General features: G+C 35.1%; 1 protein-coding gene across 1 annotated transcript; it reads left to right on the top strand.

Annotated features, from left to right (window-relative positions):
• Positions 1-5,046: 5,046 nt before the first annotated feature.
• Smp_078400 (galactokinase) lies at positions 5,047-22,931 on the top strand (the record flags this gene model as incomplete). The annotated part of the gene is made up of 9 exons (XM_018788810.1): positions 5,047-5,179; positions 7,401-7,533; positions 10,216-10,345; positions 11,464-11,610; positions 16,003-16,101; positions 16,222-16,380; positions 19,230-19,479; positions 20,873-21,101; positions 22,560-22,931. 9 exons carry the CDS (start codon positions 5,047-5,049, stop codon positions 22,759-22,761), a joined length of 1,482 nt encoding a protein of 493 aa, XP_018654315.1. The 3' UTR covers positions 22,762-22,931.
• Positions 22,932-24,227: the final 1,296 nt, after the last annotated feature.

Genomic DNA, 24,227 nt, shown 5'->3' with positions numbered 1-24,227 from the left:
ACACGGCTTAGTCCACTTGTCATTGACCTCAAGGATTTGTGCGACGTTTTGGTCTGGCCGACCCTAGCTTTCTTCCAACCTACTCCTACACCATAAAACATTGCACGTCGGGGTAGTCGGTGGTTGGGCATACGTAACACGTGTCCCAGCCATCTCAACTGATGAAGTTTCACTACTTCATCAATCAATTCGCCATCCTTACCTAGTAACAGTTTCCTAACGACTGCACTACTTATTCGATGGTCCCAGGATATACGAGCAATGCTTCGAAGACACCTATGATCGAAAACTAGTAGCCTATGAATATCCTCTACTCTTACTGGACGGAACGAACTGCTGAGCAGTAATCCCGTCCTTTTGTTGCTAGACGGATATCTCGCCTGCGCCATAAATGACGCAAGTTCGTAAAATCTAGATGAGCCTTCTGTATCCGTGTTGAGATTTCGTCACACACCAGACCACAAGGGCTGATGAGACTCCCAAGATAAGTGAAGCGGTCAACACACTCAACTACTTCACTCCCTATCATTAGTTCGAGTGTCCATACAATGCAATCTTGAAGTATCATTTTGCATTTCGAGGGGGAGAATCGCATCCTGAACATGTCTGCGTTGTTGCTTATAGTGGCCAGAAGACTGTATTTTGTCAGCGTCTTCACCAAATAGAACTTTGTCATTGGCGTATTCTAAGTCAACAAGTGAGTCTCCTGGTAGAAGTTCAGCCCCTTTGAATTTGGATGAGGAAGGTGTTATTTCTAAAAGCACATCTACTATAAAGTTAAACAAGAATGGCGAGAGTGGACAGCCCTGACGAGCACCACTTGAGGTAATCAATTCTGATGACAGTTTGCTATAAGCTCTCACTCGACCAGTTGTGTTCGAGTAAAGAGCCTTTATAAGGTTAATACACTTCTTTGGTACTCCTTTCAGCGACGAACACTGTCATAGAACCTCACGATCACCGGAGTCAAATGCCGCCTTAAGGTCGAGAAATACTACGATTGTGGGGCATCTCAATGTGTGTCTATGTTCTAGGATCTGACGTAGAGTGAATATCTGGTCTATGTAACCACGTCCAGGTTAAAAAAAACCAGCTTGGTTTTTTCTAGTCTGCTCTTCACGAGCTTTGGTTAGACGTCGAAGTATTATTGAAGCTAATATTTTAGACACTATATTAGTCAAAGTGATTCCTCTTTGACTGTCATAAGAGGACTTTTTTCCTTTCTTATAGACTGGCACAACCAGTGACTGGGACCAGTCAGATGGAATTACGTCTAGCTCCCAGATTCTACCTAAGACCTCAGCCAATCTCGCTGCTAGTACCGGACCGCCATCCTTAAAAATCTCAGGAGTAAACCTGTCAGGACCTGCTGCTCTCCCTCGCTTCAGATTTCTTATAGCTTTTTCAACCTCGTAAAGAGTTGGAGGACTTACATTAACTTGCCATTCAGGTCGACTGGGGATTGTGGGAAACCGAAGTGTGGCTGAAGGCCAGTTGAACTGATCCCTAAAGTGTTCTGCCCATCGATCCAATCTCCTGGATTGAGAACGAACAATATGTCCATCTTTTTCCGAGATAGTTTCGCTGACAGTTGGGTTTCTAATACCGGTTTCCTTAACAAGTCTGAACAGCTGTCTGCTGTTGCCTATTGCCACTGCCTTTTCCATCTTTCTTGCTTTCGCTACCCACCATTATTCGCGATCATTGCGTAGGCTTTGTGTTGGCCTAGGCTTAAGTTGACTCCGCTCTTCGCTTTGTTTAGAGCCAGATGGGATGAGTTTTCGAACATCTACCAGTGCAGTAGATGCTGCTGAGACCCAGTGTTTCTCCCTAACCTTATGGTTTACCGTACTAGCAGATATCACTGCTGTTTCCTCAGCTGCCTCGGGGTGGACACAACTTACATGGCTGCCTAACTATTTTTCTAGTTGTTCCTGAAATATATTTTTATCTTCACTATCGATAAGTAGAACCCTAAGAGGCTTTCTTGCAGCGGATATAGATGATCTTGTCTTGATAACTTTTTCCAAAAAATTTCTGATCACATATTAGTTCCAAAAGTAACGAATTTCTACTAGAAAACTGTTGTCCAAAAGCAAGTAACCACTTCTATATACATTTAAATCATGTAGGTGACCCTTTGGGCGTATATACTTATTGCCAATCGTGAACGTATCTAGGAGTCCGAATTAACCATTACTTCTTCCTCATAATTTATATTGATTGGATTTTTTCGTCTTCCGGTTTTGCTATACGAAGATCTCAAGAGTTGGGGATTATTTCACTGCTGCATTCAAACCGCTTCACACCTGAAAATCCTCCCTTAATACCACAGTCCTGTATTACAGTCGTTGTACAGTTAATGTATCTGACAACAAATTTTATCGTTGGGTGATTCAAAACTTTATTTTATTGCAGCGTAAGTTAAATAAGAAGAAAGATCTATATGTATGCTACCATTTGTACTGGAACTTTTCAAGACAATGTTTTTGATATCATATTTTCTATTTCAATCACTAGAGGTTTAAAATTATGAGGTTTATTGCTGAGATTTTAGGTTTTCTCAAGGTGACGCATAGGTAAAGAGCCAATTTTTTTGATTGCTAGACAGGAATTTTATTATCTGACCAACCCTTATAGGTTGTGGTGTCACACTGACTCCCTGTCTTCTCTCCTGGAATGACAAAAACACTGCCTATGGGATGAAGTAGTGATAGTAGCTCTCCTCTTTTATGCATTGTTAAAATGCGTACTCCATAGGTTCCTCCGGCTATTAAAATTTCAGGATTTACTTGTTCTATATATGCGAGGTTAATATCTGTTAACTATTGTTATAACATCGTTAGCAACATGTTATCGCTACTCACACTTTACTGAACAATGCACGCTAAAGTGAAATATGTTGCAGTAATTCATAAACCTCTTACCTTATACCTATATCCCCATTCAACCGTTTTATTCGTGGCGATTATAGATATAATTATATGGTAAGATTAAATATTTCGTTAGAACTCGAGTTAACCATATTTTAGTGTTGAAGTAAGTGTAACTCTTACTGGTCATTTAGCTAATGGTTAAATTATCAATTGTTTTGATTCACTATATAGGATCTGTATTGAGTAATATGAATTTTTAACTTTGACTCAGGCAGTCCAGTTTGCCGTTTCATGATCACAAAGATACTTTTGCACTGGTTGTTGAAAGCAACCTAACTAAATAGTTTAGCTGTTCAAATGTCATGGTTTTTAATATCCTAACAAAATCATTTAGAAAAAAGTAATGAAAATACTAAACAAAAATGCAGAAGGAGAAAACCACAATAAATACAAATTGAATTTTAATATTTTATTATAAAGTCACAAAAATCAGATTATGATGATTCCTTATGAGTTATTTTGCTCACAGTTTCAAGGCAGTGATAACCATCATCCTGAGAATCATGGGCAATTAGTTCACGTGTATTTATGTTCCTCAAACTACTAGTCAATGATTCCTAAGTGTTTCGTACACAACTGACCCAAACTCATAATCGTATAAACAAAATCCATTGCCTAATTGAACATTACTCGGCTGTTTTCTCCCGTTAGCTGCATATATTACTACCGGTACATTAATAATAAAATATTTAGGGGCTTTTGTTTTCGATTTCCAACAGTTGTACTCCAATCGTATACCGAAACTATGTACATAGTTCCACTATATATCGGTTTATTATTGGATTATTAGTTGAGAATTACCATTGTCTAGATAAACTCAGATAAATGATCAGGTCTGGATTTTGCCCCTCATAAATACAACCGGGATGCCTATATGGAAAGATGTGTTATCATAATAGATGAAGATGAAAATTAGCGCCATCAAGCCATAAAAACTTCTGAGAGCCTAACCTATTTGGTGGGATATTAGTTTCAAAACGATATTTGGGTATTTGGGTGTCTATCTCATCAGGTATTTGATGGGTATTTACCTATCTTTCTAAAGCTGTTTTCTAAAAGTTTTATTTAGGAAATTTTCGAAGCTAATATCCTCATTTTATCACCTAAGTAATAGATCTAGGGCACTCAAATCCCAACCAGTTGGTCTAAAGTTCAGCCTTCGAATTTCCGAAATTCTGGTAACGGTGTTTATTTATTTATTTATTTAAACACATAAACATTGGTACAAGGAAGCACCAGATAAATATGCGCCTCACAAATCTCATTCGATTTGTGTGAGGGCTGTGATACTGCCCAGGTGCCCAGACTGAAGCAAGTGGTTTTCTTAGGGGGCCACACCCCGAGCCCTTGACCTAAAGGTGTAACCCACAAGGCAGCGGAGCATCTTAAGGAGATTGTAGTCCCATGGTAGCCGGTGACCAGCGATTGGTTCATACGCCATTTGTTCCCTCAGGATACTGGAGCCCATGTGCACCATTGGTTTGGAATCAGGGTTTTCCAACTCCCCTAGGTGGACTTTCCGTGTCCACCAACCCGGTCAAAGTGCCGGACATTCGCTTTTCGTCCTCTCAATTTCGTAAACCACATCCCCGCCACGAGAAGGAAGTGAGTAGGACTTCCCTGGCAGAGGCTATATATTCGCGTGGCCATGTGAGAGCATTTGAAGAGGGAGAGCGGACTCTCCTCACTCTCGACCGTACCAGGGCACAATTTAAACGCCTCATAGCCTAGTACACAGGTTCATCCAAAACTGATGATGCTTAAATATGACCATTTTTTCAGGTTCTGAATAAACCATATTGATTCTTTTAGTGATATAAAGATTACGTTTGTTACTCGTTATCAACGAGAAACCTGAAATAAATATACGTTGACCTAATTTGTAATGCCACATTGGGACACTAAGGTGAAAATAACAAGATGAATGGCATTAACGATCTGAATAATGTAGTGTTATCCAGTTTTGAGATTCCCTTAGTTTGTTGTAACCTTCAGCTTATTAGATCGAATATCTTTTACAGTGATTAAACTCCAACCATAAAGCTTTCTCAAAATTATATTTCGTAATACTAAAAACATCTTACCTTTCTATGTGTTCAAAAGGTTGAAAATGAGTGATGGTGATTTCATCCCTGAATATAAAGCAACCGATATCGCCATTAAGTTGTCTGATGAATTTCATCACACTTTTGGTGAAAAATGCAGTTTTGTAGTTCGAGCTCCTGGTCGAGTAAATCTTATTGGTAAGTTAACAATTTGAATTTTAGTATCATAATGTACGTTTAGAAGGAGGGATATAATACTCACTTTAATCACCTGGTTATATTGGATGAAGAGTTGACTATATACTATGACAACAATCCATTAGCGTTCACTGCAAGGTGGTTTGGAGTCTTTTAGCATTTTTTGTTCAGCGTTATTCTTCATAAATATTGGTTTAGAGATAATGCGCTATTTGCACTCTGAAAATAATAGCACAGGAAATAACTGGATAAACATGATAATCTATACGTTTCAGTAAAGCAGAATTTGAGGAAAAAAGTTAGCGTGTATACATAGTAGCGAACAATAACTCTTGTAAAGCCCTTCTCAAGTAAGGCTCATTGGTAAACACCAAGTATTTGATTTTAATTAAGCTTTTGTTAGGTATTCTTAAGATATTAATGGCTTAGTTAGGTCATAAGACTTTCATATATTCAAATTTGATTCATTTCTTTGTCTACATTTTATTTTATGGTCTCATGTCTGGTTTTAGCAACATATGATTTTTAAACAATACCTTCTTGGTAATCAGCATCTTCTGATTTCAGTCTGGCAACTTTAGGGTCTTCGTTTTTTCTCAAATAAGCTGCACACATAAATTGTATTTGAACACTTTTAAAGTAAACTTTCATAGTTTTAAGAAATTATAATTAAACTTAGTGCAACGAGATATCATTGTTTCATTAACTAGTATTACAGGAGTGTGTTTTTGTACTCAAATTGTGTGTTCCATTATGAGGCATAATTATTGTAAAATAAATTTCGAACGTCATTTTCTCCTGTGGTTGTTTTATTTGAAAGTTCTCTATTTACACCTACCACTAGTTGCCTGACCTACAATGTTGTTTAGTTTGTTAAAGCCGATATGAATAAACTCCAGTTCCCGACCTTTACACCTGTGAATATTCTATACCTTTCGTCTCTAACTGTTTCTCACTGTTAAATGTGTGTGAATTTTTTCCTCATACTGTGGAAAACTCGGAGAAATATATTGGGTAATAATAATGATCTCAGTTTTGATAAAATTGAAAGAAGTCTTACTGTCTTTAGTCATGTAGTTATTGGGGTTGATGACTTGTTTCAGGTACTTTTCTTTAATGTATGAAAAATCATCTGTTATGATGAAAGTTCATAAATTATGTCCTGTAGTATTGAAGATTTAATGTGTTACTGAGATTCATCTCTGCCTTTCCTAGTGTGATAATTGTCCTACAAATTACTTGGAATAAATAAGTCAGAAAAGGGCGAGTCTATTTGTTGATGTTACATGATTGAAGTTTTACGGTTTAACTGTATTTGCTAACATCCAGTGACAATACTGAATGTACATTGTAAGATTAATAATCAATTGAAAGTACTATTTATACCTCTCATGTGTTTTGTGTTTGCGGCCTTTAGTACCAGACTTTCTTTTTTTAGTAATTTTTGTTAACGGGTTTTTAAAAAGTTTATGTAAACATGTATTTTTGTGGTAGGAGTGCAGCTGAGATATATCTTTTGTACATACGTTCAAATGACTGAAAATATAATTTGGTTAGCTGTAGAAGTTGACTTAAAATATTGAAATAAATGAAGATGAGCGATAAGGAAGTCAAAACAAGCCTAAAGTTGATCAAAAAGAATTTTTGTTCTGTGTGTAATTTGTTAATGATCAGTACCCTTCAAATGTTCACAAAAATGTCTTTCTTTATATAACCTGGGGTAGAAGGTGAGTCTTAATTACATACCTCAGTCAGATTAGTGATTTTAGTCACACCATTACGGTAAAAACTCAGTGTTATTCTCTGTAATTATTAGAAGTTCATTGGATTTGAAGCAGGGAGGAAAGATGTTTTTCCCTTAAAGTTTACGTAGTAAACAAGTCCTTTTTTAGACTCCTTTTTCAACTTAATTTTGTACTTCTTGACTATTTTATACTGATTTTATCATTTTCATGGCTACGTCTCAAATGTATATACTGTGATCGTGGGTTACATTTGATATCTGTCATTGGCTGATCACAACGAGATCTCACTTCAATTTTCCTAAACATAATAGAAAAAAAATCAACTCTGAACGGTTGTGGTATTTATTTTCTCTAGTCTTAAAAATATTAGTAAACGAGTAAATTTCCGATTACTAAATGCTGTAGATCATTATGTTTTTAGACACTTTGTAACAAGTTTCTTTTATGTCTCTGTTTTTATTTCTGTTAATAACCAGGTGAACATATTGATTATAATGGTTATCCTGTACTACCGATGGCGTTAGAACAAGCAGTTTATATTTCTGTGGGTCCAACATCTGGATCTGATTTGGATAAGATCGTTCTTAGAAGCACAGATACTCAATACAGGTAGGTTTGGTCATCATTTTAATTCTGCGTCTGTGCTGCTCTGTGGTACTAGAAAATTAAGTATTGAAGTTTACAAGTTGTTTTGGTTTACTAGGAAGAAATCCATTTACTCTCAACCTTAGATGCTGTATCGTGTGAGATGGTTAGACTATTCATTGTACATAGCGATTAATCGTTGAACGTTCGTTATATATATGTTGACCAAGGAATTATATATATATATATATATATATATAACCATTTTGTTTTCGAAGTTATGCCCTAAAATGTTTTATTTAGGATACCCAACTACTAATAGGTTATAAGTAACAGATGCTAGTGTATAAAATTATTTAATATTATTGTAGTGGGTGAGTGTTCGAGTGCAATATGTGAAGTATGTTTTGAGATTGTTAGTATGATGAATAAGATGAGTTCAGTGCATAACAAATAATCATACAATTGTGTTTATGAGACCGAATAATCAACAAAATACTTCTAACAAATTGATATTAAAAATGAAAGAACTACTCAACGGAATGTTTTTGTTCTCTAGTAAAACAGTTGTCGGATGTCGTAAGGGATTGAAGGATATATTTACCTAGTAGTTTGCCGTGTTTATCAAGAGACCCTTGTCTCTAGTTAGTTCTAATACTCAGTACTTTTAATTCCTGTTTTGTTGTTATGGATTGTCAATTCTCACGTGATACGACCGCCAATAAAAACACTGACTTATTGAGATGCTGAAGAATATTTGTAGCTCAGGTGGATGATTTTTATCGAGTTTTATTCTCTGGGCTGGATGGCTTGGTCGTAGAGCTTTCATCATTATTCTAAACAACATAATCAGCACAAACTTCAGGTGAAAAAGAAGTGTCCAAATTTCTCCACATATGACTCACAGCTTGTCCTGTAGACCTCGATCTTGATTGGTCATTGTTGACCCTAAACCTGTCATTTTTTACTTATTTATTTTGATTTTACCGCCCATTGATTTTATTTGTGGTACTATACTTGTCCATAATTTTTCTGATTGCTTGATAAATTGGATCGATTTCAATGTGTTTGTCGATTGCTGATTGGCCTGAGTGCCAAGCTTCTAAAAACTCTCTGGTGTTTTTAGAATTGCCTTTATCCAAGATCTCAACATTTTCCCAGTCGAATGTGTATCCATAGTTGTCCACATGCATTGATATAAGCGAATATATGTCATGGTGTTTGACCGCTAATTGATGTTCATACAGGCGAAGATGAAGAGGGCATCTTCTTTGTCCGATGTAGTGTTTTTAGCAGTTGAAACAATTTATTTTGTAGATGATGTTTGATTGTCCATCTTTTGTCCTTTAGTTTGTATACGATTGATTGAAGTGATTTTGTTGGTTTATGTGCTACACCTATTCTAAAAGGCTTCAACAATCTCGCTGTAATTTCTGATATGCCATTCACGATCCGTTTGTTGTTTTCTATGATTGATGTTGTTTCTGCTGATGCATTTCGTTGGTACTTTTTGATAAAATTGATTGGTTAGCCGTTCTTTTGGAAGATTGCCTTTAGATATTTTTCTAATTTTTCTTCGCCGCAAGTGTGTACTCGCCCTCTTGAACAAAGTTTGTACGCAGTTGATTTTGTGGGCTCTTGGGTTGTTGCTACTGTAATTGAGAATTCGGTCTGTGCGAGTCGGCTTCCGATATACTTGAGTCTCCCGTTTTCCTGCGTGAGTACATCCTGGTGACGAGTACAACCAACAATGGTAGTTTGTTTTTTGACTCTTATTACTAGAACTGGATGTATTAATCACCAGAACCAACACAGTAAAACTGGAGACTCAAGTATATCGGAATAAAATCAATGGGCGGTAAAATCAAAATAAATAAGTAAAAAATGACAGGTTTAGGGTCAACAATGACCAATCAAGATCGAGGTCTACAGGACAAGCTGTGAGTCATATGTGGAGAAATTTGGACACTTCTTTTTCACCTGAAGTTTGTGCTGATTATGTTGTTTAGAATAATGATGAAAGCTCTACGACCAAGCCATCCAGCCCAGAGAATAAAACTCGATAAAAATCATCCACCTGAGCTACAAATCTCCACTGTAACTAACAAATTGGGAATAACTTAATAACAGTAAATCGTATAATAATAGTCATATGGAAGCTTGTAATAAAAGGAATAGGAATATACATAAGACATGGTTACTCAATAGTTATACAATAATAATAATAACAATCGTAATAATAATATATAATAACAGTTCATAAATAGATCCTAGTGGTTACTATTCACTTATTCTTCGTGTGGATATAACACTTCCCATTTATTTTAACTTATTCTTTACAGTTTTCCCATTTCGTCTTTTTGCTCTTGTTTTTCATTATGTCTTCAGTATGTTAATTTTCACTGAGTTTGTACGTATGAAATGTATATATCTGGATCGATCCGTTATTCTCTTGGTTTGAGCGTTTATATGTCTGTTTGCCTACCAGTTGTCAATGTTCCTTTCTTTCAAAACTATGTTTGAGCTTATATTACAGTGAATTATCTACACCCGTTTTTAAACTCCCATTTCTTCTTAAACCCACTGTTATATGCACACTAAAGACTGATGGTGCTTATATTAGAACACGTGAACAAATTATTTCTCAGACTAAGTTTAAAATTGCAGTTAAAATGTTCTATTCCTCAATCCTTGTACCCAATATAGGCCTGTTAAAATTTCGATTACAGAAGCCATTACATTTGGTTGTGAAGGGTCGCCTGACTCACCTGAATGGTTTCATTATTTTCAGTGCGCATATCGAGGAATAAAAGACTATGTAGACAAGTCGAATTTGGTACGTTCATATATCCGTTTGTCTTTTTCTTATGACAGCACATCTCTTGTCATCTTTGTTTCAAAATTTTAGGTCATCAGTATCCATAACAAGCTTATCTAGGCCTCCAAAAGTCAAACCTCTTGTGTGAGGGCTTGTGGTAATACTTTGCTGCTCAAGTATATAGTATGGGTTTAAACTGATCATCTGATAAGAAATTCAATAATAGTGGTCGTAGTAGATATTCCAATCATATCCTTACAGACATTTGTGTAATTAATTGTTCTAAGTTAGTATATTAGATCGGCAGACTAACTCTTAAAGTTTAAGACACTGAGGTTATTATAATATTCGGATTTTACTGCCACTGTTTAAATATTCTTAAAAACTAAATTTTCTCTTAATTTTACTCACCTGCTGTTTATTCACACAAAGGACATTCTGTTGTGGTGTAACTTGACGACTCTAAACGTTTCAAAATTTTTATACTGATGTTTATATTAAAAGTACATCTATTTCGATGTATGGTGCGTGATTATTGATTGTGTTAGGTGGCATTAGAGTAACCTATTTCCGTTCATTTTTCTCGACTACTAATGTTCACTGTACGTGCAAATCCTTCACTGACCTCTGCGTTAAATCATCACATTTAGAAAAACGCTCTTGTTCTTGCTATGCATGGTGAGTTTGTAACACTTAGACCAAGTTAAGCACTTGGGTCAATACAAAATGAAGGCCACCTAATTTCAAGTGTTTTTTTTTCACACACTGTTCATAACGTGCTTATCTTAAACCAAGTGGTTTTTTGAGGTCTGATTGGTATCATTTTATTAGATTAATATAATCTAAGTAAATTTTTTTAGATTTCAATGTAAGGTAAAAAGGAACAAAATACTGAAATGTTATTGCCTAAATGATTAGAGTGTAGTTATGACATGGTAGTTTTATCGAAAATTCAAATAAAGTGAACTATTGACAATACGTTTATGCGGTTTTTATACATCAGCTATTGTGCTGTCTAGTTAATTGGTTAGCGAATAAAGTGAATTTTATCATAGTTATCGTTGATTTGATCTTACACACTGAATAAATTTTTGAATTGTGAATTGAAAGTCTTATTTATTGTTTATTTTAAATAGGATTGGACTCCTCCTAGTATAAATGTTCTAGTTGGTGATGTTGAATACGGTGGTTTATGGCCAGCTGCTGGTCTTTCAAGCAGTAGCGCTTTCGTAGTTGCTTCTGCCATAGCAATTATGCGAATATCTGGTTTACAAATAAGTAGGGTAAGTGAAAAGTAAAAAAGCTATAAATAAAGAGAACAAAGTAGTTCTTTTGTGCTTTCATCTTAAATATCATGTCTACAATTACTTTCCTTTTTCCATAAAAGAACTGGAGTTTACTGCTTTCTACATATGTAATGGCAGTGATAACAATAAATTTGTTCGATATAATAAAACTCTGCCTGTAACCTTCCTGGGCTTACTCTTGGTCTGAAGCCCGTATAAAGGAGGAGGGTTGGACATGGGATCAGCACCCCTATCCTGAAGAAAACAACATTGCTAAAAAAGCTCTAACCAGAAAAAACAATTGAAACCACTTAATTTCTTTGGGATTTGAAAAATCTTCATTTAGAAGAATTATGACACCTCATGGCAATAGCCAAGATTCTTCGAAAATCACTAGGCCGATCCTCTTTCCGACAACGACTTATGCAGATACATGAAATGTCCTGACAATGTGGTAGAATTAAAGGACCAGTTAAATAGCTGCGGAAATGAGGAAATACAATTTGGTGGTCCTCAGATTAAGTGAAACCCATTGGACCCAAGCTGGACAGAAATGACTAGCTTCGAGAGGCATGCTGATGTACTCTAGTCATGAAGAAGAAAATGCTTCTCACACACGGGGAGTTGCACTGATGCTGTCCAAAGAAGCAAGTGACGCACTTAGAGGATGAGAATCTCACAGACCAAAGATCATCTAAACATCCTTCAAGGCAAAGAAGGAAGGGATTACAGTGAATGTTATCCAATGTTATGCATCCACCAATCATAGCCATGAAGACGATCATGACAAGTTTTATGCGAGGTTGCAGTCGACATAGAGAAGTGCCCATGAAAGGACTTGACTATCGTATTGGGAGACCCAAATGCCAAAGTTGGAATGGACAACACCGGATATGAAGATATCATGCTGCAACATGGACTGGGGCAAAGGAACAAGGATAACGAGAGATTTGCAAATCTGTGTGCATTCAACGAAATGGTTGTAGAGGCCGCTATATTCCTCTAAAAATGTGTACAAAAAACTACATGGGTCCCACCAAATCATACTACAGGGGATTAAGTCGATTATATTTGCATCACTAAAAATTAAGAAGGTCAGTGGAAGAAATGAGAATCAAGAGGGAAGCTGACATAGCTTCAGATGACCACCTGGTGGTTGCCAAAGTGAAACTGGAGCTAAAGAAACTCTAGACAACGAGGGAGACAGCATTACAAAGGTTTAATACAGCTTCCCTTCGAGATACTGACAAACTCAACCAATTCAAGATAACTCTCAACAACAGGTTATAAGCCTTACCGGATCTACTGAAAGAGGAAGAGATCACTATGGAGGATAACTGGAAAGAGATCAAAGAAGCACCAAGTTTAACGTGTCAGGAGGTTCTGATCCGCAAGAAACATCATGATAAGGAATGGATCTCTATGGAAACCGTGAACAAGATTCAAGAAAGGGAGAACAAGAAGACAGCAATTAACAACATCCGATCAAGAACAGCGAAAGTCGAGGTGGAGGCTGAATACACAGAAACAAACAATCAATTGAAGAGAAGCATTAGAGCTGACGAGAAGAAATATGTGGGAGACCTAGAAACGACAGCGGAGAAAGCTACGAGAGAAGGAAATATGAAACAACTATATGGCGCAACGAGGAAACTGACAGGGGAATAAAGTAAATCAGAGAGACCGGTCAGGAACAAAGAAAGAAAGCCAATTGCTGAGATTCAAGAACAAAGGAACAGACGGGTGGAACACTTCGAGGAACTCCTGAACAGACCAGCTCTATTGAATCCACCAAACATCGGAGTAGCGACTACAGACCTTCCTATAGATGTCACTCCACCAACGATAGAATAAATCAGGATGGCCATCAAACAAATCAAGAGTGAGAAAGCAGTAGTATCCGACAACATACAAGCCGAAGCACTGAAGTCAGACATAGAATTGACTGCAAACATATTTCACACTCTATTGAGGAAGATTTAGGAGTAAGAACAAGTGCCACTGACAGACTGGAGAGAAGGACACTTCACCAAGATACCAAAGAAAGTTGATCTGAAAAAATGTGAGGACTACAGAGGCATCACACTACTATCAGAACGAGGAAAAGTTTTCAACAGAGTGTTGCTGAACCGGATAAAAGACTCAGTAAATCCCCTACTTCGAGACCAACAGTTTGGATTCGTAAGGATCGACCGTTTACCGACTAAATCGCGATACTACTGATCATTGTTGAACAATCACTTGGACGGAACTCGCCACCATAAACCAACTTCCCTGACCATGAGAAAAAGTTTAACAGCACCGATAGGAGAATGCTATGCAACCCTCTTTGACATTATGGTGTACTCCACAAGATAGTCACCACTATACGGAATTCTTACGACTGACTACACTACAAAGTGATCCATGAAGGACAACTCACAGATTCATTGCAAGTGAAGATCGATGTCAGACAAGGCTGCTTGCTTACTCTCGCCTTTTTCTTCTATTGGTTGACTGGATTATGAAGACCTCTACATCTGAGGGAAAGCACAGAATCCCCGGACGCAACTAAACAATCTGGACTTCGTGGATCCCTTAAATCTTCTATATCGTACACAGCAACAAATGTAGGTGAAGATAGCCAGTTTAGCAGCAGTCTTTGCATCAGTAGACCTCAGCATACACAAGGAAGAAAGCAAGATCCTCAAACACAACACAGAGAACACCAACCCAATCTCACTTGATGTATAAACTCTGGAAGATGGGGAAGCTTTTAACATACCTGGTAGCGTTATTGATAAACAAAGGGGATCTGATGCAGATATGAAGGCATGGATTGGCAAAGCAAGCGGAGCATTCCTATGACCGGAGAACACATGGAACTCAAAACAACTGTCAAACAACACCAAAGTTAGAATTTCCAATACGAGCGTCAAGACAGTTAGTTATATTGGACGTAGCTGAAACTTGGAAAATTACCAGAACCATCATCGTGCTGAGAATTCTATATTGTACCAGATTATAATATTGAATAAAGCCATTAATAATAATAATAATAATAATAATAATAATAATAATAATAATAATCAGAAAGGTACACGTATTTGTAAATAGTTGTCTACGCAAATACTCAATATCCGTTGGCCGGATAACATCAGCAACAACCTACTATGACAGAGGACAAACCAGCTTCCAACTGAAGAGGAAATTAGGAAAAGACTCTGGAGATGAATAGGACATACGTCGTAGAGATCGTCGAACTGCATCATGAGGCAACCAATAACTTAGAATCCTGAAGGGAATCGGAAAAAAGGAAGTGTAGGGATACATAAAATTAATGAGTTGCAGTAGGAAACAGCTGGAAAGGATCGCGCAGAAGAGAGTTCGGCAGGAAATCCTGGTGGATGGTGTATGCTCCTCCACGAGGGATATCGGGTGTAAGAAATCAATGGAATAAACAGGTGTAAAGATATCAGAAAATTCATCCTCTCAAATGTAGTGTATTGAATTAAAGTTCTTCTAAACGATGCCTTTTCCACATATATTTAACAGTCATTTCTTTTCAGTTGTTGATGTTTGAATTCACTTCCTCTTAAATAACATCTTTATCGCACTATATTTGTATTTAATTTAGGTGTTGTAAATTTGTTTTATTAACATAATACTGAGTAGTATATTTCCTTGTTTATTCTAATGATTAGTTCTCTCTTAACTCTTTTGTTCCTTGTTACTTTATGTGAATACTGCCCATTTATGAATCATATTTCTATCCGTTAGGTGAACACCATCTTTTATCGTTTTTGCATTCGCATTTCTGCTTCATGACTTATTAGAATTTATCTTTAGAGGAGATAAAATGATGAGTAATTCATTATCCAATCACATTCTAATGTCTTTCATGGTCGATCAAGATATTGTTCAAACAATCAAGCAGTTTGGGCGTGCTTCACGTTACCTTATTTTTTAGCGATTGTCATATACTCTGACGGCAAAACGTTTAAAGTACAATTCGAAAATTCATGAAACATTCGGTAATTATCTTATCATTATTATTTTAAGTCATAATGTCTTTTGAATTCCCGGAAAGTTCACACCACAATCTGGACCAACTGAAGTTTGGTGAAAAATGTAAACTGAAATATTCCGATGTGGCGGTTGAATGACAGCATGTCTTTCATATATATAGTCAGCAAGAGCGTTTACTACTTATCTACCTTATACTACAATTAAAAAGTAACTCATTACCGCCCTAATTTTCAGTGTATCTTTCACTAATATTCATTTGTTATGTGAATAATTTTGCAATTAGACTTGTTCTTTATTAAATTATTTGTTTATTTCAATGCTTATTAATTTCGTTGTAGTTATATCTTCAACGTTTTCTCTAATTTCGATTTTCCTCTCTAGCATGAATTAGCAAGTTTATGTGCGAAATTTGAGCAATATATTGGTATGCAAGGTGGTGGGATGGATCAAGCTGCAAGTGTTCTAGCAGTTGAAAATAATGTAAGACCATTGCTTATCCACCTATTTATTGAATAATATCAAAAAAAGTAAAACAAAACTCTTTTGTTTATTCCTTAATGCCTTGCTTACTTTTTTTCTTCTTATACTATTTCCTTGTAGGCTTTAATGATTGAGTTTACCAAACCATTTGTCACAGTCAGTCCTATACAATTACCATCTGATATGGTTTTTGTGATAGCTCATTCGGGTGTACACGCTCGGAAAGCTGCTACATCATATTATAACGAACGTGTGGCAGAATGTCGATTAGCGGCTAAAGTAAGCTTACAGTTGTGATATTGTTCAATCATTTAATACTTGAAAAACGTTTTTTCTTGGCTTATGTGTATGAAGCTTTAAACAGTTTTAGGTTGCAATGTATTTCTATCCAAATCCCAACAATTAGTGCACACAACCTAGAGTGAACATTAAATTTAATTCGTACTATGGTTTATTGATTAGTGCACTTAGTTTTTAATCGTTTGTTTGCATGTTAGAATCCTGCCATATGTTTGATCTGTATGATTAAGTGGTATTAATAGCCTTCACTTAAATCGTATGGCTCGAAGGCACACGCAAAATTTTCTACTTCATCTTTCAGTTATATTGTGTTAGGTGAGTACATCATATTTTATATATCATGTCATCAGTCCTTTGCCTTCCACTTAGTATTATCTAGTTTTTTATTCTACTAATCTATCCCCTTCTTTTCGAATTCCATTCTTTAATATTCGGTCTTCCTTACTATCACTGATAGTACTATAATTCAGACCCTTTTAATACTCATCTTATCGACTTCATCTAATCTTGATGTGGTAGGGCATTTTGGGGTGACACATATTTTACGTACTTATCTCTAGTCACATAGATTAATGGTAGACTAAAATTCTGTTAGAAATGTAGTTAGTTTTAAGGAATCGCTAGGCAAAAGTAGCATCGTCTTATATATATATATATATATATATATATATATATATTTATATATATACTGTCTGGCTTCAAGAGATATTTCCTGGAGTTCTAGCGAGGAGCAGTAACCAATGGAGTTCAACCAGGTCTGTTGTGAGATATCAATCCACTGAAGACAATGGTGTACGGTTGCTCAATTTTGTCGATTGATTGATGTTAGACATTAATACCGTTGGATGCCTGTCCAGTTGTCTAGAGGTTAAGCGCTCGCGTGCGAAACTGATAGTTCCTGGGTTCGAATCTCGTGAGGCGGGATCGTGGATGCCCACTGCTGAGGAGTCCCACAACAGGACGAAACGGCCGTCCAGTGCTTCCAGGTTTTCCATGGTGGTCTAGCTTCAATTGATTCATGATCTCAACTATTAAAATTACTATAATATCCACAAAACCCCTTCTGATATATATAAGTTTATGTGTTTTTTCTGAATTTAATAACAGATAACTTCTGTTCTTATTTTCCGGACATACATCTGGTAATTTTAGTAGTGCACTACTACTAATACTACTAATAGTAGTAGTTGTGGTAGAATTAGTAGTAGCACTGGTAACTGCATGAGATAACTGGAGCACATCTGTTTTCTTCTTTACCTTTCTTGTAGAAAAACCGAAAAAAAAGATGAACGGCACCGTTTCTTGATTTACTTAGTCTAAAATTGTAAAAACAACACATGTAGATTATATTGTGCATTTCATAAAATTTAAATTACCTGAATGACTTTTACGTAAGAAGAAAAAATCTAAGTAAAGAAAACAGAAAGATTCCCTGTAGTTTTTTCTGCATTGTTCCTTTTAGACCTAAACAGTACTAGGGATCGCCGTAGTTATAATTTCAGTTCTACTTTCTTTACCGGTTATATTTGTACGGGTATGTGTACATAATTGTGAAGTGCATAGGTTTATTAGAAATGTTAAATAACCCCGAAATTCGGTTTACTCACTTATCTATGGTGGAGTTAGTTTCACTGCGCTTACGACACTAGTCCATGTGCACAAAATATCATTTATCTATTTCCATACATTAAGTATCCGGTGTCAAACGGTTATAAATAGAGGATAAGTAGGTGATTTTCTGTGATTCAGCGCTATCGAGTATTGAATATTTTTGGAAGAGCAATCATAGATGTAAATTATTGAAAGAACAAAAACTGTCGTACATGTATTACATAGAATAACAAACTCATTATCATCACTATTATTCTAAATAGTATATTGTAAGTTCGTCTTTTTATTGGTTGTTTTAATCTTCCCATTAATGTTTAGGACTCCGATAGATCAGTCTCTTATTGTTATATGTGTATTTTGTGCGGATTTCCTCGATATCACCTTAAGTCACAACCATTATAAACAGAGATAGATGATGGTTAATAGTGTAATCCATGATTTGCTTTTCGTTCTATTCGGGCCTCGTTAGCTGGATGTACCTACATCCCAGAGTTGATGTTCACTCTTGGACTCGAACTCAGTGCCGTTCGCCTAAAACATCATTGCACTATCCACTTATCCACTTCTAGTCCCTGAGTGAACATCAACTCTGGGATACAGGTATATTCAACTGGCAAGTCCCACATAGGATAAAACGTACGTTCTTAGTTCCACTGCTAGCCACCATCCATCTCTGTCTATATTGTGAGGCTTAGATTCATGTTAATAATACTTTCAATGTTATGACAGTCTTAATGTTTTATTTATATAAATTGTTTTGTTTTTTACGATGATATATTAGAGATTGTCTGATAAACTTTATACATCGAAATGTCACTTGGGGTTAGATTTTTTTCTACGGCGATACACCTAACTAATCTGTAATCGGCTATATTTCCTCGGAAAGTGTGACAATTTATTTCAACTATTTTAGTTGGTTGTGTCCAATAGAAAATTACATATCTATACAAAGAAATGAACATTTTATCAATAGGTTCATGTTGGAACTATCGATCAGAGAGTATGTTGTCACCTTTATATATATTTTTTCTATAAACGTCTTCAATCTTATTCATTTTAACACCAGGTTATATGACTCTTCGCAAATCGTTATTTAAAGATAAATAAAGACATGTTTTAGGATAATTCCTTTAATTATTCGAATTATGTCATGAGGATTAAAAACAGTTATCTTCATTATCCTTAAATATTTTAAAATAAACTACTCTGTTTTCTAGATATTAGCTCGAAATAGCCCGCATATAACTGAACCTTCTAACTATTCATCCATTGCACCCTTATGTCTCAGTGATGCACAAAAGTTATGGAAAGCAGTTTCACCTGATGAAATGATACGCATTCAAAAGGATGGATTATCAATTGTAACTAGATATCTACCAAGTGGTATTACTAGTCTACAAAATCTCTGTAATTTAGGTTTGACTAGTCCAATTATTGAAGGATGCTTAACGGAAAATACTAAAACAAGTATGTTTCTTGTACAAGAAGTTTTTCTTTTTCGATAAAATAAAATACATTTTAATTTTCAATCTTTTTAGTATCAGATAATCATTAGTGGGTGTACAGTTTAACGTTTTTGCAGTAAATCTAAACTAATGGTGTTAGTGGGATATAGATTGGATTAAGCACGTTTTATGCATGATGGTGTTGCTGCGCGCTGATTGGTTAATTTTAAACCGATCAGCCCGGGCATATTATTGCAGAAAAATCTATAAGCTTCTTATGTACATACTATAAATATATGAACATTATTTAAACTATTGATTGCTGATTGCGGATTGCTGTTCACTTATCATTATTATTTTGAATACAATTTCATTCTTGTTCAAAGTGTTCTGATTTTGGGGTCTTGTCGAGTGTCATCGCATAAGAATACTAAGCAATAGGAATAGCTGGGTCGTTTATATAGCAAAAACACAATTATAACAAATGGTACAGCGGTAAAACTTGTGTTTGATTTGTTTGTGATTGGTGCTATCATTTGAAACAATAATCATAAGAATTATTAAACAAATTACATGGTTTTATGAAGGAAGAGTTGTGAAAATTTTCGCGGTGGTCATCATCACAAATAGACTTTTGAAAACATACTGTAGAAATCAGTGTCATAGCGCTCTCTTCGAAATGTGGAGGTCCTGGGTTTGATCTCATGTGGTTTCGTTGGTCTACATCGTCAAGCAGTCTCAATCTAAAACGAAGAAACTATATCAACCATTCTCTAGTGGAAGTCATTTATTGATGAAAATTATCTCTAAAATTTTCCATCACCATGATAGAGTCGTAAACTTGTGTGAAATCATCTACTTATGTTTATTTGTTTTTTTTATCATATGGATGAAATTTACATACCGTCTGACCATTATGTTAATATGATTTAATTTTACGATGCACTATACTTCATTTAAAATAGCTGAGTTATTCATAAATAATTTGGATCCAATTTCTATATTAGTTTCACTCGTCATAAAAGCCCTATATCCATTATATGCCGCATCCGGTTTTACAACTCATACCCATTCATTAACACAGTCATTCTCTGTTAATTAACCAAACAAATCACTTACAAGCTTCTTTCGTTGAACTAGAATAATGGTCACCAAATGAAAAAAACAATGTCTTTCTTATCAGAGCAACCTCTGAGCCTCAACTTCCAACCTCATTTTTCATGCTTCGGTTTAGCAAATTAGGTGTTACTCTAAGGAGAGTATGCAAACTTTTACTTAGTTATAAAGTTCTACTTAAATGTATCATGATATCTTAGTACATTTTTTTCTTGGTGTTAAATTGAAAGTTTTTCTAAAAGAATAGTTTATCTTTTTGCCATATCTCAATCATTACTTTTGTTTACATTTAAATTTAGTGAACCACTTCTATTTAAGAGATCGTGCAGAGCATGTATACTCTGAAGCTGAACGGGTTTTTAAATTTTATAATATATGCAAAAAGATATTCAGTATTGATGATTCACAAACGAATTCTATTAATTATATGCAGTTGTTAGGAGATTTAATGAATCAAAGTCAATTATCTTGTGCTAATCTTTATCAGTGTTCTTGTCGTGAATTGGATAAATTAATAAGTGTTTGCAGGTTAGTGGTTTGCCAAAATTAACTCTCAATTCAATCATTTACAAAATAATAGTGATGATTTACTGATCAGTTTCAATTTATGAGATTTTTGTTTGTTTGTGTGCAGTGTTTGTTTATATAGTCTGTTATGTGATTCAAACAATTTAATTCAATAATGTAATTGAGTACCCAAACTAAGGTTTGTGGATTCGATTGTGAGGTACATGTTTGACTGTGAGAGTGACAGCTACGAGTACTACTTGACTGCTATAATCAAAATAAATGGAACGGAATTCAAAGCTCTAACTTTCATGGTTCGTATAAGATCATCGCTCACTTTGTAATGCAAGTAAACTGAATAAATGATTCGAGAAAATGCTGATAGATAATTTAAGGTACAGGTGGCAGAATATCCTCTATTAACGTTTTTTTGGTCTTTTTGGTACTCAAACGTACTGAAACATTTGTAGCTACAGTTCTTCTGAGGATATATGTACGTTTATTTTAAAAACCCAAAGTTCCGATTTCTACCAATTTTTCAGTGATGTTCAGATAATGTTTCTGTATCTTGGCTTTTTTCACCCCAGCACCATTTATTCCTTTGTTTCGTTAACCCTCCTTTTACATTCGTGATCTTGGTTGTTCGATTTCTTTCATCTCTTTTTATCATATAACTACTATTTATGTATGTTTTCATCTAATTTGGATGTTTTCGTATGACTTATGACGTATTTCCATTGCTCTTATCAACACGAATTCCCAGTCTTGCTATTATTATAATAATTGCTTTTCTACTTACCGTTAACTTATCACTGTAGATTTGATGTCTGGTATGCACTTTACAGCTACATATATTCAATTCATAAATGTATTCGACTGAAAGCTATTGTTGTTTGGTTGGTTATTTTCTGTCCTACCCCTCACAATGGATTTTGCTAGTTTTCTTCTCAGCCAAAATATTGAGTTAAGAGTTCACTTATTTATATGTTTGATAATTTAGATTATAGATCAAAGTTTTCCCTCAATTTCTTTTCATTCTTATCTGCGCAAAGTGGATTCATCTAACTTAGGTGTTTAAAAGGAGTTAATTAGTATTTTTCTTTTGAACTGAGTAGGTTTTTGTGTTCTTTTTATATTAATACTTTATAAGGGAGATCTGGAACTCTATGGCTTAGGTACCGAAATTTCAACCGTTCAGTCGTAAATTAGTGGCTTAGTCATATGTTATGTTTTGGGTATTAAGACTGTATTGTCATGTTACTCATTGACAATACAATTAGAGTATACCTGTTTACTGAATTTGAAAATTTCGAACCCATGAGCAGTTGAAATTTTCACTGATATTATTTGTTATCTGTGAAGTAGGATTTGTATAGTATGCGTCTAACTAGATTATTCAACCACTAGCCACTATAGTAAAATCAATATACATTTACTTTTATAAGCAGATAATTTGTCTTCAATATACATATTTTACAGATCAGCTGGTGCTTTTGGCAGTCGTCTAACTGGAGCTGGTTGGGGTGGCTGCACTGTATCATTAGTGAAAAAATCTAATGCTGAGCAATTCATTGCAAAAGTACGCGAAGAATTCTATAATGTGATTGATGGTAACAGCAATAACGACTTGATATTCGTTAGTCAGCCAGGTCGTCCAGCTGGAATAATGGTTATTCAATGAATAAAGTGATTCCTTTTGCTAACGCTTTATTATAAAAATTTGTTCTTCATTTACTTTTGTGATTGATTTAATTTTTTTAATTTTATTTGTTATGATTTGGACTTTTCTTTAAAAATTATTTGATTTGTTTCCACTTAGATTATACAATAAAATGTTTGTTTGTTTATCTGAAAAGAGCTTGTCCCGCTTATCCTGGTTGGGTGTATATGTAGGTTAATGGATCATTGTTTGATCTGTTCAGTGCCCCTGTTTTCCATTTGTTTATCAAGTGATGTCAGTACATCACGAAAAGTATTTTCCTATTGAGCTAATCGCCATAAACCAATCGTTTAAAATATCGTTTATTCTATATGGTCAGAATGCTAAAAATTGATAGTTGCACTATTTGTGCAATAGACCCTCTGTCTATCACATTAAAGCAGATTTATTGACTAAATCTGAAGTATCATTCGGAAGTAGTTCTTCTTTTTCTTTCCCGGTTTTTTAGTCAAATAAGATTATTTTCACTTGTTCTCGAAGCCTGTTTATATCCTGCTGTTGTTATGTAAGATTTGTACAGGATAATTCCTCTATATGACTTGAAAGTTCGATGTCCCATTAGCTGTGTATTTTAGTAGACAAGTGTTTAATCAAACTCATAAATTTCTAAATTACAGTAAGTAGGTAATAAAAAAATACAATAGTCTTACAATAGATTTAACACCGTCTACTGAGTCAATAGTTCAGGTCAAACACTGTAAATTGTCTAGGTATTTTTCTGCAATAATATATGCTAGTGGACGTTCTATAGCCGGATGATATCGTCATCAACACCGAGTACACATAGGAAAGTCAAGTACACCTAAGTTGTATAACCATTAATACAACAATTCTTGTCGATCTCGAGAGTTATGATTTTATCAGCAATCGTTATTAAATAATACCAGGAAAACGTATGTTATTATGTGGACGTAATTCTTTATTTTTTAAAATTAAATTTCCAGTCTAGTTGGAATCGACATTAGTATTTATTTATAATAATTCTAATGATCATATTCATGTCTGAATTAATGCTCCAAGCATATGCTCAGAATAAGGGCAAATAATTTTAACACCAGCTACACTGAACAGTGCAACAGAAGGATTTAAACTTATAAAAATTGCTACTCATATTCAATGATTGAATAAGATGGAATTAAGACTGTCGTAGAAAGTGAGTAGCGAATAATAATTATGGATTTATTCTCTAATTAGTCCCTATGATATTCTGAATTCATTTTCGATTCCGTCTCTAAATACAGATAATTTTTGTACAATAACGGCAGGAAACTTCTTATTCACTTTCCGAACCTAATCTAATCTAGAATGTAAATGTAACTTTTTGTCGGAGGATCTATTTTATTCAACAAAGAAAACTGATTAATTGTTTTTCATATGCTGTCGAAACATAAGGTTCTTGCTAGTTGGCACTCATTAGCAAGGCATAT

Source organism: Schistosoma mansoni, chromosome W (genome assembly GCF_000237925.1).
Source record: "Schistosoma mansoni strain Puerto Rico chromosome W, complete genome".
NCBI classification, from domain to species: domain Eukaryota; kingdom Metazoa; phylum Platyhelminthes; class Trematoda; order Strigeidida; family Schistosomatidae; genus Schistosoma; species Schistosoma mansoni.
This window is presented reverse-complemented; position numbering and strand designations above follow the sequence as displayed.